At 44.0% G+C, this 17,602-nt stretch overlaps 1 protein-coding gene across 10 annotated transcripts in view; it reads left to right on the forward strand.

The window, feature by feature from the left end:
* SCN8A (sodium voltage-gated channel alpha subunit 8) overlaps positions 1-17,602 on the forward strand; it is a 71,114-nt gene that overhangs the window by 45,184 nt on the left and 8,328 nt on the right. For all 10 annotated transcript variants that reach the window (XM_054806860.1, XM_054806861.1, XM_054806859.1 and 7 more), the window contains 12 exons: positions 860-1,098; positions 1,509-1,682; positions 2,576-2,932; positions 4,076-4,546; positions 4,938-5,055; positions 5,744-5,898; positions 6,820-6,993; positions 11,048-11,170; positions 14,498-14,782; positions 15,180-15,233; positions 16,280-16,417; positions 17,099-17,203. In XM_054806860.1, the coding sequence (XP_054662835.1) occupies positions 860-1,098; positions 1,509-1,682; positions 2,576-2,932; positions 4,076-4,546; positions 4,938-5,055; positions 5,744-5,898; positions 6,820-6,993; positions 11,048-11,170; positions 14,498-14,782; positions 15,180-15,233; positions 16,280-16,417; positions 17,099-17,203 (2,393 nt within the window). The remainder of the gene's footprint in view (positions 1-859; positions 1,099-1,508; positions 1,683-2,575; positions 2,933-4,075; positions 4,547-4,937; positions 5,056-5,743; positions 5,899-6,819; positions 6,994-11,047; positions 11,171-14,497; positions 14,783-15,179; positions 15,234-16,279; positions 16,418-17,098; positions 17,204-17,602) is intronic.

A 17,602-nucleotide genomic window follows, 5' to 3' on the forward strand; every position in this document is an offset into this window, starting at 1 on the left:
CAGAGAACCAATGAGGAAGAGAGTGCAGTGGTCCTTTCCCTACCCATAAAAAAAGAAAACTTCAGCATGAACAGCTGTATAGCCTGAACGGAACCATTGCAAGTCAAAGAATAGAGGGGGGGAAATTCCTGATTTTTATTTTTCCCCCCTTAAGCACTTAAAATAAGCCAGTGTAAAAAAAAAAAATGGACACAGCATCATCTTTGGTTTCTGTAAATGGATGTGGTTAGTCTTAATCAGGTTATTCCTTTGCAGCATTATGTCATATATTTCCTCTTTTAGACCGTGTCTGCATTCAGCACAGAACTCATTTAAGTTATTTAAAAACTGGCACCAAAGACAGTTTAGAATCTGTAACTTTGATTTAAACCGGTTTACCTCGATCGGTTCCGAGTTAAATATATCCCTTCATTTAAAATCATTTGGATTGAACGATAAGATCCACGCGGTGCTGTTGCACAGGTTTAGAACTGCACTTCCCAGTAACCTTGTGCAGGTGTGATGTGGCTCTTGCGTAGGGACGAAGGAGAAGTCAGTGAAGCTCAGTACGAAGACTTGACCTGACTCTTCTTCATGGCGATCTGCATGCTCGGCCACGGTCGTAAGGGTCACGGCTTAGTAACTCTTTGTCTTAAGCTATTGCCAAGCATCCTGGAGTTCTTTTGGTTTCATGTTGTATGTACACACGGCAAAATATATCATCGGCCCAAGAACATTGAACTGTTGTGCGAGCAGGGAGGCACGAGAGGGGTTTGTGACCAAGATCAGGCAGCATTTTAGCCGTGCTGAGTGTCAGACAGACCCAGCAGCCGTAGAGGTGAAGACTGAACTCTGTTGCTGGTTTGTTTTGTAACTGTAGAGCTGGAGGAGTCCCAGAGGAAGTGTCCCCCTTGCTGGTACAAATTTGCCAACACGTTCTTGATCTGGGAATGCCACCCGTACTGGATGAAGCTGAAGGAGATAGTGAACTTAATTGTCATGGATCCTTTTGTTGATTTGGCCATCACCATCTGTATTGTGCTGAACACTTTGTTCATGGCGATGGAGCACCATCCTATGACCCCAGAGTTTGAACACGTGCTCTCCGTAGGAAATCTGGTAAGATAGTGTTGGTAAATATTCCTTACAGTCCGCTCCTACTGGGATACGTTGCTTGTTAATGTAGACTCGGACTGACAGAACTGCTGTTCCAGACAGCAGAAGACACTGAGCAGCATGAGCTTGCCCTCACCGCGGTCGGTGGCCACTAAGGGTGCACCTCTCTCATCAGAGTTTGTTACTACTTAAAACTCCATCTGTTAATTCCTGGGATGGCTGAGGAGGTCAATGATATTTGCGCTGCATCAGGGGAGAAAAGGCTCTGGCAGACACGCACATGGCATTGCATAGACTTCATGTTTGAATCGTTGTGATAAATTGCATTGTTTCATATTTAGCCTGAAGATCAAAAAATGAACAAAAGCAAATCTTTGCCTGTTCTTTGTCTGTCTCTCTCCTCGCCAATCCAGGTTTTCACTGGAATTTTCACAGCAGAAATGTTCCTGAAGCTCATCGCCATGGATCCCTACTATTATTTCCAAGAAGGCTGGAACATCTTTGATGGATTTATTGTCTCCCTCAGCTTAATGGAATTGAGTCTAGCAGATGTGGAAGGACTTTCTGTGCTGCGATCTTTCCGATTGGTATTCCATATTCCAGTTCTTTTTGAATGTTACTATCTTGGAGCTGCTAGAAAGCTTTTTACGTGAGCAAAGGCAAACCCCACTTTTTTCTGGGTTTGGGGAGAACAGAGATGGAGCAGTGTCATTTTTGTGATCTCTTCTTACTTCACAACTGCTGGTTATGAGATCTGAGCAACAGCTCGTTGCATTTAGGCAGTGAAGGATGACTTGGGAGGTATCTTGGTGTGGAGTGCTTAATATAGATGGAGATGGACCGTGTTAGAATGTGCCTCTTATTTCATGTGGTCAAATTTGGTAGGTTACAGCATAATAAAAGTGCTGAATACCTACAGCCTTCTCATGCTGTCAGTGGTTAAGCTTTTGAAAATTAAATTATGAAAACCTCAAGGTTAGGTTTTTGGGCGCAGAGAGCCACAACGGAGATTGGATTTTGCAGGGAACTCAGTACTCGGAAGCTCCCACTTATAGCCAACTTCAGAAAGTCTGTCTCCAAATGAGATTCTCTGGAAATCAAACTTTGTGTGTTCTGGATATGCCAGGAGAACAAGTCCTTTTTTCCAGGGGAAGATGAGAAGCATTCAGGAGAGAAAAAGTAGATTTTTTTTTCCACACACCCTTCAAATAAGTCTCCTGACTTCCTTAATGTTGCAAAGTTTGCAAAGCAAGGTAGGAGCTCCCTTTGTAAAGGGAGATCACCACGTGGGGAATAACTAAGTACAAAATACAGGAGGCCAAATTCAAAGAGAACTTAAGCTTATGTTTATATAAAATACAAAATGGTTACTATTTAGGAAGTTCTGCCTGATTTTCCTCTTTGTTTAAGATGAAATTAAATTAAGTGTCATTTTTCTGTTTTGTTTTGGCTTTGGTTTTGGTTTTGGTTTTTTTTGTAGCTGAGAGTCTTCAAACTGGCCAAGTCCTGGCCCACTCTGAACATGCTGATAAAAATCATCGGTAACTCAGTGGGTGCTTTGGGGAACTTGACCTTGGTGCTAGCCATCATCGTGTTCATCTTTGCTGTGGTGGGCATGCAGCTCTTCGGCAAAAGCTACAAGGAGTGCGTCTGCAAGATCAATCCGGAGTGTGAGCTACCCCGCTGGCACATGAACGATTTCTTCCACTCCTTCCTTATTGTCTTCCGTGTGTTGTGTGGGGAATGGATTGAGACCATGTGGGATTGTATGGAAGTAGCAGGACAGGCCATGTGCTTGATTGTCTTCATGATGGTCATGGTCATCGGAAATTTAGTGGTCAGTAAATGGTTACTGATGGTCTTTACTGGTTACCTCTGGGTGGGGTAGAACATGGGGAGACCACAGGACTAGGGAATAATGACTTTGTGAGTCTCTTGGGGCCCTTCATGGCCTTTGATATATGAACAGTCCTGTTGACTTTGGTAGCACAATATTAAGGATGCGCTTTGATTGATGAGGACCTCAAACAGTTGCCCACGAATAAAGCACCCAAGCCCTTTGCAACAAAAGCTGGAGGAACAAAACCCTCGGTCAAAGGGGACAGACCCACACCTTGCCTGAGGGGGGTAAAAGAAACTTAAAAGAAGCAAAACCCGGCTTTTCAAATGCCAGGAAAGGAAATAATTTGGTGCAGAGGGGAAGGTCCTGAAGTGTTAAGATCAGGTTGGAAGTTTCTTCTAAAATCTGCCCACTAGCTCAATCATGAGGTATAGTTGTGTGCAAGAATTGGCTGGTGAAGTTGCACGGCCTGTTGTGTGGGAGGTTAGACTAGATCATGATATTTCCTTCTGGTCTTAAATTTTGTGAAGAAGAGTCTATGGAGGAAAATGTAGGCAAGAGTGACGTAGTGTAAACACTTGTGTATCTTAAAAGCAGTGTTGTGAGCTCTCTCTGAGAGGACTTGTCTCGCCAAGGGATTTTGACAAAATAAGTCTTGGGGACTATCACTAGATGCGGGCAAGGAAATATTGCTGGGAGTGACCGCTCAAAATGCCTAGAGTTGGCCCATTTCCTTTGAGCCAGAGGTGGGACTAAACCAGCAACACTGAATTTAAATCCCTTGGATGGCTGCTGCTTAAATCCCCGCCTCTGACACCTGCAGTCTGGATCCTGCAAGGGGCTCTATGTCGGGGACCCTTTAACCTTCACCGAACCCCCGTGACCCAGCGGAGGTGTGTGCTGCACAGGGCTCCCCCGTTCATGGAACGCGTTGCAGGATCAGTGTCTGCTTCCTTGACTCCGGGGTACCTCGACAGGTCTGTGGGACACCAGAGCTGGTTCTCGGTGTGGTGTTTGGAGACTTGGCTCTGCAGCCCCTGTGAACATCAGCTGGGCTCGGGTGGCTAAATAGTCATGTTCAGCTTTGGAAATATAACCCTTGCGTGTCGGCTCTGCCAAGCATGACCTCTTCTCCTTCAGGTGCTGAACCTGTTCTTGGCCTTGCTACTGAGCTCCTTCAGCGCAGACAACTTAGCAGCAACAGATGATGATGGGGAGATGAACAACCTGCAGATTTCTGTTATTCGCATCAAGAAGGGCATTGCTTGGACCAAGGCAAAAGTGCGTGAGTTCATGCAGGCTCATTTCAAGCAGAGAGAGGCAGATGAGGTCAAACCCTTGGACGAATTGTATGACAGGAAGGTGAACTGCATCGCTAACCATACAGGGGCTGATATCAACAGGGACATTGATTATCAGAAGAATGGCAATGGCACGACGAGTGGAATTGGGAGCAGTGTGGAGAAGTACATAATAGATGAAGATCACATGTCCTTCATCAATAACCCCAATCTCACTGTCCGGGTACCTATTGCTGTAGGCGAATCAGATTTTGAAAATCTCAACACAGAAGATTTCAGCAGTGATACAGATCCTGATGGCAGCAAAGAGGTAGGGTGAAATGCTAAAAATTCCTTCTAGTCATTTGACCCTTGTGTGAGGGCCTGGAAGCATCTTGGGAGGGAGAACTAGATAGTCCCCACACAAAACTTCTGATTATATTATATACGTTGTCTTTGCACTCAAGACAGAAGTTTCTTGTGCTAGTTGCTCTATGGAGAGCCACAAATGCTTATAAATATATGTAATATATAACAGTGTAAATAATGCTGTCTGTCCTGTTAACATGAGATGTGAGCTGGGTCAGGATTTGAATGAGGTGAAGTGAGGAAACAACTTTCATTACAGTAAATCGGGTGAACAAATTGCTGAAGTCATCGTGAAGTTTGATGTTTGTTGGGAACTAATTCTAGATTGGCTTGGGTTTTATTTTGTGTTCAAGAAACTTGATGATACCAGCTCCTCTGAAGGTAGCACCATTGATATAAAGCCTGAAGTGGAAGAAGTCCCTGTGGAGGCACCGGAGGAGTATCTGGACCCAGATGCATGCTTCACAGAAGGTAAGCTGTGACTATGAGTTTGGAAGAAGCCTCCAAGCTGTTGCTGGGACCTGTCTACTGTAAGCTTAGCTTAAGCTTAGGTCTCAGTCTGGATCAGGGCTGGCTATCAGCTTATTTTGAGACCTTCCTTGGACCCTGCATCACAGATGAACTACTTCAGAAGAATTTGCAAGGTGAAGACCCCAGAGATGTGGTTGCCATTGCAAGGATGTAGATGACCCTTAGGTAGGGCAAGTTGATCTTTTGTACAATTGATGCCTTGAGTACTTAAAAGCAGAAGAATCTGTCTTCTGGTCGAGTTTTTTTCCCTTCTGTCGCTGGCCTCAATGTCTTTCAGCAACGGATCCATTACAGGTATTCCCATGGCAAAGATATTTTAAATGGTTCAAGGTTATTTTGTCAGCAAGTTTTCCATTCCTCTTCTGTCAAGTGCATGGATACCTCACCAAATATAACGAGCTTAATCTGCTCACAAATTGCTGTTAATTCAGGTGCCCAGATACAGAAGTGGCAAAAGTAATCATAAAATCCTCAAGAAAGCAAGAGTTTTGACTGCAACTCAGCATGTTTAATATTGTCGGTATCAAAACTGCTTCTAGACAATGACAATTTTATGTTCTTACATTATCTCATCTGTTACCTAAAAAAATCTGGGCCCATACTCCTTTGTGTACTATCCCCATTCCAGGTTGTATGCAGCGCTGTAAATGTTGTCAGGTCAATATTGAGGAAGGGCTGGGGAAGTCGTGGTGGACCTTGAGGAAGACTTGTTTTCTGATTGTGGAACATAACTGGTTTGAGACTTTCATCATCTTTATGATCCTACTGAGCAGTGGTGCTCTGGTGAGTAAAATACAGAAGTACGTGTAGCTCAGTTGTGTTAAGCTAGGGGACGTTTCGCTGGGAAAGCTGTGTATAGGAAATTTGGTGAAAACGAAAGCTGCGATGATTCTTGGAAAACAACACAGCTCCATTGTGGTGGGTACTGTACAAAAGCCTTTATTAATGATTTTTGTTTAGTTTAAATTAAGAATGAAGACTAAAAACCTGCAAATCCGGGTTCTGATCACAGCTTGACTAGAAACGTGAGGATTTTGGACAAAGCCAGCCTCTATCTATGTCTCATTTTCACATTACTGAACAAGAACAATTATATTTGCCTTTCTTCACTTTCCCGTCTTTGCAGATCTTCTTGACCTAGTGGCGTCACATAGACACAAATAATCACTATATTCGTTTCTTTTCACACAGTACACTGAGCATTTAGTAGACAGGGTTATACAACAAACAACTTCAAGCACGCATTACGAGTTTTAGGATGGAAGTCCTCAACAATTCGTATCCCACAGCAGCAGCCTGGTTTTCTTTTCACGCACAGCTCTCATTCATAGTAATTAACAGTCTAATTGCCGACGAACTCGGCCCTTTTGGATGTGCTGAGCTGCAGAAAAACCTGCCTCTCTGTTACTCTAGTGATACCAGTTGCTGAACATTTGGATATGAAGGCTTGCACTCAGATCCCCAAAAGACAGAGAAGTTTTGTGTTATTTATTCAGGACTTTCCTTTTTTTTGGTGTTTTTTTTTGAGGTTTGTTGTTGTTGTTGTTTGTTTGGTGTTGCAACTACTAGAGCAGATAAGGTGCACTGTATAAGAAATGTAATTCCACTACTCATCTCAGTAGTGTTTGAATAAACTTCTGGATAACAACATTGAACTATGGAATAAATCTGATATAATGATACAAATACCTGATTATTTCCCAGGCTTTTGAGGATATTTACATAGAACAGAGAAAAACCATCCGGACCATTCTGGAGTACGCGGACAAGGTCTTCACTTACATTTTCATCCTGGAGATGTTGCTGAAATGGTGTGCTTATGGATTCGTCAAGTTCTTCACTAACGCCTGGTGCTGGCTGGATTTCCTCATTGTGGCTGTATGTATCCTCTCCTCCTTATTTCTGGTTGGAAAAAAAAAATGTTAGTTAGAAGAATGCTGGGGTAATGTTTTCTCCCGAGGAGCATCCTAACCGAATCATATATTTAACGAGGATTCAATCCCGAATTTCTGTAAGTTTCCAAACCGAAGATAAAACCCTTGAGCCCTTTGAGCATTGCTAGCATTTCCTATGCAACTGTGGAATTTCTGCCCCGCAGGTCCTACTGAGCCTGCAGAGACAAAGGAGGGTTTTCCAGCCCTGGGCTCCTTTGCTCCACTGAAAATACTGTTTCTAGGAGACCTGCCTGCATGTTTGAGCTACTGGAAGGTGTTAACAGTGGGAGAACTTGTGCAGACATGGTATTCCTTGGTGACACCCTCCTTCCGTAATCATTTGCTTGCGTTATTAACGACGGGGGGATGACGAGGCAGGCAAAGTCTTCCCATCCTACCACCTAATGAGGTCTGTTGTTCTGAACGTTGGGCGCATACCTCTGTGAAAATCTGAGTACTTTGAAAGCTTATTATGCAAAATGAAGTTCAACATCATCCTCCTTCTGTTAAAAAGATCTAATGCCCAGGAGAGAAAAAGCAGGAGCGTATCCAACAGCAAAGACAGCTTGCTGATAAGAGATCATAGCATGAGGGAAACGGTCGGTCTGGGCAGCTCAGCACACGTTCGTCCTGGAATTCCCCTGCAGAACATCCTGGTAGGGAGAATAAATTTGAGGATTCAAACAAGACAGACAATAGAGAGAAGCGTTAGCAGCAAATTTGGCTCTGAAGCACAGCAAGGCCGTTTAAAATAAATGGAATTTATGCTGTCAAAAGTGGTAGGAAATTATGGAATTCAATAAGACTTGAAGTCCAAAGAACTGCAAAAAAAGGAACTCTAGAATCCCGAGTGCTCGGATTCTTTTAAAACGCTTCATCACATCCAGTTGTGAAACAGTGTCCTTAGTGAGTGCCCCAAGAGCGAGTATAAAAAAAAAAAAATTAAAAAATTTCCAAGCTTCTCATTTGGAACATTTTGAATATGATTCAGTTATGCCAAGTTGCTGTTCAGTGACATTATCACTCTGGAAATATTTCTGAGTAGGTGGAGGAACTATGCTTGGAATTCAGGGGCAGAAGTGACTCAAGATGTCTACGTTTCCTGTGGGAAAATGAATTTTTTTTTTTTTTTTTAAAGTCCTCTCTGATCCCCTTCACACCTTTCCTTTCAACACACATCTTGAAGAAGTAACTCTTCTTTTCTGAAAATAACCCTGTATCTCTTTCACTGCCTTAAGATGAAGTCCAAGTGCTAACATGGAATAGACACCATCTCTTCTTCTCTGCTGCTTTGAGGAGAGCGTTTCAGCAAACACAATTCTTTGGGGCCCTGTATTAAAAAGGTGACCAGCAGCTGAGCACAAAAATAGCATTCCCAGTCCTTGTGCCTCATGTTGTGAGTTGAATTCCAGCTGTTGGGAACGAAGCACAGTTTAATTAACAGATGTGGTACAAGTTTCATTTTCTTCCCGAGTATCTGGCTGCTGGCGGAGTAAAGATAAGGAACTTCCCAGTCAGGTGACATACTTGCAGGGAGTGAACAAGTGCACTGAATTCCCAGTGCCTTAGGAGAAATTTCTCTTTTCAACTGGTGTCGTAGACAGGAGAGTTGCACTGTTTTGTCTACAAAAAAATCTGAAATGTGAATTTGAGATGCCAGGATATTACTCGACCAAATCTCAGCTATGCATCGTGTCCTGTATCTGTTAAATCACGTTTTTTTTTTTTTTAAACAAGTTTTCTAATGTGACATAGATGGGGTTCGAGTGAAGTCAGGATGGCAGCTGTAACTAATAGAGAATAAGCCTTTGCCTCATAACGACGCTCTTGAATGTTATTTTTCAGGTTTGATAGCATTGTCAAATAACCCTCCTCCTCTGATTCCCAAAGCTTGCTGGGTGTATTTGTGAAGACAAAGCCTTTTTCTGGGTAATAATGAAGGCTTCTGCTTTTCAGTCAATCTGGAATTCCTTTTGTCTGACATCGGTGCCTGCTGTGTCTTCTGTCGGAGTGTCCCGAGAGAATAACACTGAAAAGACCCCATGAAAGCTAAACCAGCCTTTAGTCGTTTTATTGCCGTTGTGTTAGTGTCCCGCTTGGGAGCGAGGCGTTATCCCAGGGGGAAGAAGCTCTAAAAGTGAGGATTTAGTGAAGCCTATACCCTGTATTATATTTAGGGGGAAACCGCTGTATTTCTCTGTATATGGACCTTATAGCCCATACCCCCAAAATCGCATCCGTATTTTGAAATCTGGGAGCAGGGCTTTAACGGACCGGTGTTGCTGTGGGCTTGGTCCCGTCCTGAGCAGGCTGATTTTGCTTCACAAAGGCTTTGTTGTAAACCTTTGGGACACCCCTGGCGTGGTTTTAATCAGCATAATTTTAAAATCAGAAAAGCCCCATGGAAAAACCAGAGAGCTGTGTTGCCGTATACTGTGGCCGCTTGTTTTGGGGCAGATATGAGGACAGAAAAAACGTGAAGCACATGCACAAACAGTAAAATAAGATGAAATCTCTAAGTTTTACTGCATGTTCATGCATTTGAAATCTGGTCCTGAAATTTCCCCGGAGTGCGTGTTGAATAAGAATCGTCCTCATAGTTAATTTCACATTATTATCTTAATATCCCTTTTTTTAAAGAACGATAAATAGGAAGTGCCCTATTCTGAGAATTAAGCCAAAAATCCCACCTGTTATAGGAGGAGGTCTCATGTTTTTCCATTATTTGTTACTGTATATTGATGTCTTTTTTTTTTTTTTTCCTTAAAAAAGGTTGACATATCCGTTTCTTATCTGTGTCTGTAATGTGATACTAGCCAAAAATGGAAGATAGTGGGATGCTGGTGAAATGGTGTCTGTAGATACTATTTACATACGGCCAAGTCAGGTCTGATCTAATCTAAAGAGTTTTCCGTTGGCTCGCGTGGGGAATGGACTCCTGCCCTAAACGCACGTGCCAAGTCAAAAAGTAGACGGCCCCGGCTTCTGGTAATACAGGGCTTAATCCTGCAGGACCCTGAGCCGCCCTCAGTACCGCTGCTTAAGGAAATTTGGTAATTCACAAGTGTAGCCCCTGAATCTGATTCCAGGCTGCTAAAGAAAATAGGTTTAGCGTTGAAAAATGGATATAAGAAACCTGTCCCCAGCTGTGACGTAGTTTGGGTGTACGAGCCCGAGCAAGCACACTATCGCTCTGCACCTCAGTTTGCCCATCTGTAAAATGGGCTTACCCATCCTCATCCTCCCTCAGCGGTGCTCACAAATGTCGCTGCAACGCCAAGCAGGCAAAAAAAAAAAAAAAAAGTGCACGACAGTAGCTGGGTGTTCCAAGCAGAGGAAACAAGCCGTCCTTGGGTTTTCAGGCAGTACAAGTTGGAATCGGCTGCCTCAGCATGGAGTCAGTGTTGATGTTTTTCAGAATGGTTTTGGCAGAAGCCAAACTCAGGCACACGTCCCGTCCCTGCAAGCCGTGGCCACGGATGAAGCGCCACCGCTCAGCCCGAGCACGGTGGCTTGCTATGCAAGTTGAGCGCAGTTTGTGCAGTGTGTGTATTTATCTGTATTCTTTCTCATAGGTACCTTTAAAATTTGTCTGGCTTAAATTTAATGGGAGCCGCTGGGATCCTGCAGACAGTAAAGGGCGAGGGTAAGGTTTTTGTCATCGTTTGGGCTCTTCCTTCCGACAGACCCCTTCTCCGTCTGTGTGTCTCTGCCTCTCTCTCACTTATCTTTCCCCTATGTTCTTTTCTTATGCCTTTCTCAACCGCATTATTTCCTTCCAGGTCGTTTCAGTCAAGTGAAGTAGGCAGCTGGTGTCATGTCTTCGGTATTTACTATGGGGCCGCCCAGGCTGGCAGCCTGGGCTGGGCAATCAGTGCTAGGGGACTCATTCTAACAGTCTGGAACCTTTTTTTTTTTTTCTTTTCTTTTTTTTTTTCTTTTTCTTTTTCTTTTTCTTTTTCTTTCTTTCTTTTTCTTTTTTTCTATTTTCTGTGTAGGTCTCTTTAGTCAGCCTTATAGCTAATGCCCTGGGCTACTCGGAACTAGGTGCCATAAAGTCCCTTAGGACACTAAGAGCTTTGAGGCCTTTAAGAGCGTTGTCCCGATTTGAGGGGATGAGGGTAAGATGCCATTAGCAGCTGATCCTTCTGCATGCCTGTGGAGCGGTTTTTTTTAAGCATGCTAGAACTGATCAAAACTGGTGGAAAAAAAAAAAAAATTCCAAACAGAATCATGATGCAGCTGCTGACTCGATCACCTCTACCGTGGATGTCCCCTCACCCTGCCCACCGCTGCACCCTCCCCTCTTAAGAAAGGGAGATGCATTAAGCTGCCTCATTACATTTATTACCGGCCCAAACCACATGCCATTTGTAGACGATGTTAACACTTGGCTGTTCTCATTTGGCCTGGCTTTTACCTCTAGCATCCGAGGGGGCTTCTCAGCTGTAACTTTTTTTATCTAGGGAGAATCACCAGGTGCAAAGAAGCAGAATTTGAACCACCTCAGTGTCTCCAGCCCCTCTAGGTGTTGGCCGCTGGTGGAATTGGATTGACAGACTCTGTCGGAGGGGTTTTTAAAAATGCAACCTGCCTGCAAGGGGGTAAAAGGCTGCTTCCTTTCTCGGATCACTCAGGCCTTCAGGAAGGGACTGGCGGGGAGCTCAGCTGTTTGAAAAAAAGGCTTTGGTTTAATTCCTCTTGTTGCACCTTGTTGTTCTCGGTCCAGTCTGGTGGTGACTGGAAGCCTTGTCTGATAGTGAAGCTTTTCCTTTCCACTCCCTCCCTTTTACCATGCTTTATGGTCCCCTGTCCTGTCACTGTGGAACTAGCAGCAAAGCACAAGCAAAGCATTGAACTTAACAAGCTTTCCTCAAATTGTTAGACAGCACCACTGTCTCGGGGATTGGAAATTATTGCAGCGTCTCGCTACTTTGCCACTAGTATTCTGTATTTTCCTGCTTTTTTTTTCCCACTTGGGATTGAAATAGTCTTATAAGAACATGCAAAAAAAAAAAAAAGTTGTGTGTTTCTGTTAAGTAAAGGGTACGTTGCAGTAATGGGTTTCCCAGTTGCTCTTAGAACAATATTGTAGGTCGTCTGTGCAAAATCCCAGTTAGCTCACAATTAGAGACCTTGCGAGAGATAAAATTACGTCTTTTTTTTAAAAAAAGGGAAGGGAATAGCAGTCGCAGTTTTACTTCAGGGTCTGACTGGGGCGATTCCACCTGGATCCTTCCGATCTCCTTTGAATTTGCTGTAGCGCGAGAGAGGCAACGACCTCATCAGGAATCCTCAAATTCCAGAGGAAGCGATGGAAGTAAATGATACCGTAACAAATCCAAAGAGGGTTGTTCCTTCCCTGCTACGTTACCCTGCTGCTATTTCTTTGTGTCAGCCTAATTCTAAACTTTGTTCTATAATACAGGCACAAAGGATGAAAAGTTTTCCGTCGGCGCAAAGCCGGAGCTTTGGCTGGGCTGGGTTCAGGTCCCGCCTAAGAGTGTGATCGCAAAGGAAAAGACCTAGCACTAAACCTGTAGATACTAAAACCTGGTTTTAAGCCGTGCTGGAGAGAAGCTGTGATTTCTAATGCACAATCAGGGAATCCTCATGCTTAAAGTGGGGTGTTTTCACCACAGCAAAATTGATAGTTAGGACTGCAGCCCAGTTAATTACCTAACCCCAATTATTTCTCCGTTGTTTTGACTTGATGACAAGTGTTGCTGCCCCATAGAACCAGAACAATTCTTCCGAGCCAGAGAACAGAGATTCGAAATGACTTTGCAAAGGAAACAGAAAATGTAGTTCTTTGCTTTTCTCTACTCCATAGTAATCTGCATTTTCAAGAGCTTGCTCTGCTCTTAAATTATTCAGGAAGTTTGACAGTAATGCTATGAAACGTGCATGCATTTTTGTCAGTCTGCACACAAAAGCCATGTTCCTTCTCTCAGATCTTTTTGTATAAATTTAACGTGCTGTAAGCGACCATATTTCAGGAGGATCTGACAATTTTTTTGCTTCCCGCGATGAACTGGAATAAACCGGCGTATTGATAGCTCAAGGGTCTTAAACCGAAAAGGTGAACTGCTGTTGTGTTGGTGTTCAGCAGCAGAGCAGCCGGTTTGGATGAAGGGAGAACGAAAGCAAAGGCGTTCCCTACAGAGCCTGACGCTAATCCGTGCCTTTATACCTCACTGGGTACGCAGGGATGAATTCATGATGTCATTTAACAGTTGCTGTGATGCTACTTATTGCCTAGATCACTGCGGTCTACAATTTTCCTTCATGCCCGCGACGGTGGAGGACAGGCGCTTGCTGCAGAGCTTATCGTGCATGCGGTGGTTGCGTCCAGCAAAGAGACGTTGTAGGAGGAGAGGGGACGCTTGACGGTGGCCGGGAGCGGTTGTGGCTCCGGTGCTACTGCTTGAGGACTCCCGAGTCCCCCCGCCATGCATTGAGAAGCCTTTCAAAACTGAGGCGAAGGGGTGAAAACAGTTTAGATCCTGTTCATCTATTAAAGGAATCTAAATTAGGAGGTCATAATAAAAGATTTAATATCCTGCTGACCTAACTCTATTAAAAGCCTGATAGCTTACATTTTGTCATGTGCTGGCCAGGGATGCTTAGGGACACGGTGCTCCCAAACTCCGGAAGGCTAAAATCAGGAGATAGTGGAAGATACGAGCTTTGACAAAACCCGTTATGGCTTCCCGCTGCGTTTGCTGCAGTTTGGAGGAAGGAACATGGCTTTTCTGTCTTCTTGAGCCTGCATAGCTGCATGCTCAGCTGTCTGCCTGAGACGACATGATTGGCCTTGCTTAGTCACAAATACGATCTTGATGTTTACGGCGACTCACTGCTTAGTCTTAACAGAGCGATGCCGGGCTTGGTCCCGTCCCCACCGGAGTCGGCGCCGCGCGGTTTGCTGGTGACCTCGGTGGGAGCGGGAGACAGGCTTTGAAGTGATAACAGCCTTGTTTGAAAGTGGGGAATGGCCGTAAGGGCCACTGGCTGATGAGACCCATCGCATCCATGAGCAAAAGCGTCCTCAAACTCGGCTCTGAGAAAATTTTAGCTAGGAGCCTGTTTGTTAATAAGAAGAGAGCCTGAGCCTCACTCAGTAATGCCCCCCTCTCCCTTTCGGCAACTAAAATTACATCAAATAATTGTTGTTTAACTAAAGAAGTGACAATCCAAAATCGAGCCCAGCAAATCTAACAACCTGGCCTGTTTTGTTTTAAAAACAGAGCTTTGGTAGGTGGCTTTCGAACAGAATTTTTTTACCGCTTGGAATAAGTTCACTGCCAACTTCTGCGTGGAGTAAATGCCACAGATCTGTCAGTGGCCTTACCTCCTATTCCCCCCCCAAAAACAGCTGTATTGATGCTTGCTGTTTCCTGCCTTGTGTTTTATACTGAAACTTTTTCCCACCCCTTCCAACACAGGTGGTTGTCAACGCCTTGGTTGGCGCTATCCCTTCCATTATGAATGTGTTGTTGGTCTGCCTTATCTTCTGGCTGATTTTCAGCATTATGGGGGTTAACCTGTTTGCCGGGAAATATCATTACTGCTTTAATGAAACAGCTGAGGAGCGCTTTGAAATAGATATTGTTAACAACAAGACAGACTGCGAAGCGCTGATGCCACCCAACTCCACGGAGATTCGATGGAAGAATGTGAAAATTAACTTTGACAACGTTGGGGCAGGATATCTGGCTCTTCTGCAAGTTGTAAGTTTTGCTTTCACCGTCCCCCTGGTAGTGGGAAACACAACTCCTGGTGCTTTTTGACTGCTTCCCTCTCTCCATGGAACACAGCATCCCATCAATCCCACTCGGGTTTGGGTCTGGAATAAACTGGCCATTTTAGCTTTTATCCCTTTGCCTAATATGGGTCTCCCAGCAGAGCAAGTGGCCCCAACTCTACCAAACCTTTCATGAGACAACAGGAAACCTGCTTAACTTCATTTAGATTAAATGAAAAGAGAAGTTTTTAAGTAATATTAAAGTTCAGTATACAGGGGGATGAAGAGTGCCAGAGAATCCTTGAGATAGGTGGCACAAATCAGACTCGTTCTTTGCCTTTTGGGTGAATTCTGTCTAAGAGAACGTGTGTTTTCTTTGCTAGGCCACTTTCAAGGGCTGGATGGACATCATGTATGCAGCAGTAGATTCCAGAAAGGTAACGTGCATGGCTACAAACTCGCCTCCCAATATTTCGCTCTGCTATTTTGCTTTGGTAAAATCAAGACCAAACATTGTAGAACTATATTTATATTACGTATTTAATGGTGCGATTGTTTCACTGGCTCTGTTAGTGTAAAAGATGCTCAAGAAAATCCGCAGAAGGGCAGGGTTCTTCTGGCTGCTTTAGGGGCAGGGGAAACTCCTGCTGGAGTAGAAATGCAGTGAAGAAAGGAATTCAGTGAAGTTCTATACTTCATCATCAGAACAACTTATGGGGAGGAATTAGGCAGGAGGTCCTCCACGAACCATGCATCTGCATGGGAGCCCAAGTGCTGGTTTGAATCCAGTTTTGAAATTATGTCTGGGTTGGAGCTCTTTCTTCAGGCACTTTTTTTGTTCTTGCATGCTGGAATCATGCAAATACCATTACTTCCTTTTTGCTTTCTAATTTTTTTCCCTTGGTTTTATATGAAAAGATTTTTAAATGGATTTTCTTGTCCTACACTGAGTGCAGGGTTGGAAACAAGTAGTATGACTATGTCAGGACAGTGTAAAAAATGTTCTGCTCTTTTTGATCAGCTGATGGTCTTACACGTCTCTCTTCAAGAGAAAGAATGATGTCTTCGCTTTGACAGTGCTTGTCATTAAAATGATCGTTTCCTTTGTGATTTGCCAATTGCTATGTATTTTATGGGCACTGACCTCATTTTCAGTGAAAGTCAGTTTAAACTGTAGCACATTATATTTCTGAAAATTAGATCACCATCCTCCCGGTATATACATACAATATACATGCGTATACTTCTGCTTTACTTCAAACAGTGTGAGGACGTTTGTCCCTGCCCGCAGCAGGGGGGTTGGAACTAGATGATCTTTAAGGTTCCTTCCAACCCAAACCATTCTGCGATTCTAGGACATACGGCTTTATCAAACAGAACTGCCTGACACGGCAATACTCGGAAACATGACCGATCTCATTTTGACTCTATTTATGTAATGTCTTCAAAATGTCATTTATTTCTCTTCTTATCTCCAATTCAGCAAGAAGAGCAACCCAAGTACGAGGACAACATTTACATGTACATATATTTTGTTATCTTCATCATCTTCGGCTCCTTTTTCACCCTGAACTTGTTCATTGGTGTCATCATTGACAACTTCAATCAACAAAAGAAAAAGATAAGTGATCTGTGTTTGCTGATTAGTAGGAGAGCTGAGACCTGTTAGAGGAACGTTGAGTCTTCAGGCTGATGGGGTTTTTCTGTAAAATAAAGGCCCAAGCGCCTTCAGGCTGGGGCACAAGCCTCCCCTGGCAGAGCCGCAACTCTCAGCGCATCGCTCCCTGCCCAGCCCCGCTGCAACCGGCAGAACAGGCTCAGGGAGTACGAGGCAGCCCAAAGCTTTATGTAAAGCTCTGGCCAGACTAGACGTTTTCCCTAGACTACATTTTCATGTATTTCTGGGCGGGTTTTTTTTTTTCCCGCTTTGACTAAAATATACAGACTGCAAGTAAGATGTCTTCCCTGCCTCTCCCTCCCTCTCTCATATTCTGCTTTTCTCTGTGAGTCAAGCTGAGGATTTGCGTGTACCTGCTAAAGGGCCTGACACCTCAGCTACCTGTGCGATGGAGGGGATGGGGAAGGACGTAGTGCAATAAAACAGGTTATTCATAGGAAAAATACTCCGTTTTCTTTAAAGGAAAATCAGCACGCCTTGGGTATTGGTATAAGTTACTTCTGCCTAAAATAGTTGCCACCAACTTCCCATATGGCAGGTATCCTCATGACTTAGCTAGGATGTTATTCCTTTCCCTTTTGGCGTGTGAGCTGATTGTAACCAGTTTTCCTTTTGCCCCTTTACTTTGGAGGTCAAGATATTTTCATGACGGAAGAACAAAAGAAGTACTATAATGCCATGAAAAAACTGGGCTCAAAGAAGCCTCAAAAACCTATTCCCCGGCCTCTGGTGAGTACGTTGGAAAGGGAACTGAAGGAAAAAACCTGCAGCGTAGACTTTCAAAGGAGCTCCGGCTCCAAAAGCATCCTTTGTTCTAACTCATGCTGGACTCCACATCACCGTGTTCTTGTAATTCAGGTATCATCTGAGAAAGGTTAAAATGCTATAGCTGCGGTTGATGTTAATCAGATGGCTCACTTGAAACAACAAAACAATCTGAAAACCCCGTCTGGCTGAGAGGCTATAGACGGAGAGCAGAAGGTCTCCTGGCATTAGCGAGCGGGATCTTGGACAATTAGGCAGCCTTGTGGGTTGCATCGATCGAGACCTAGGCACATTTCCCTGCTTTCTGAAAGGCTTTGCGTGCAATACTGGGTGAGTCCCTTAGATGCTGCTGCGGATAAGGCT

The sequence above is a fragment of the Grus americana genome, chromosome 31 (assembly GCF_028858705.1).
Source record: "Grus americana isolate bGruAme1 chromosome 31, bGruAme1.mat, whole genome shotgun sequence".
NCBI classification, from domain to species: Eukaryota; Metazoa; Chordata; class Aves; order Gruiformes; family Gruidae; genus Grus; species Grus americana.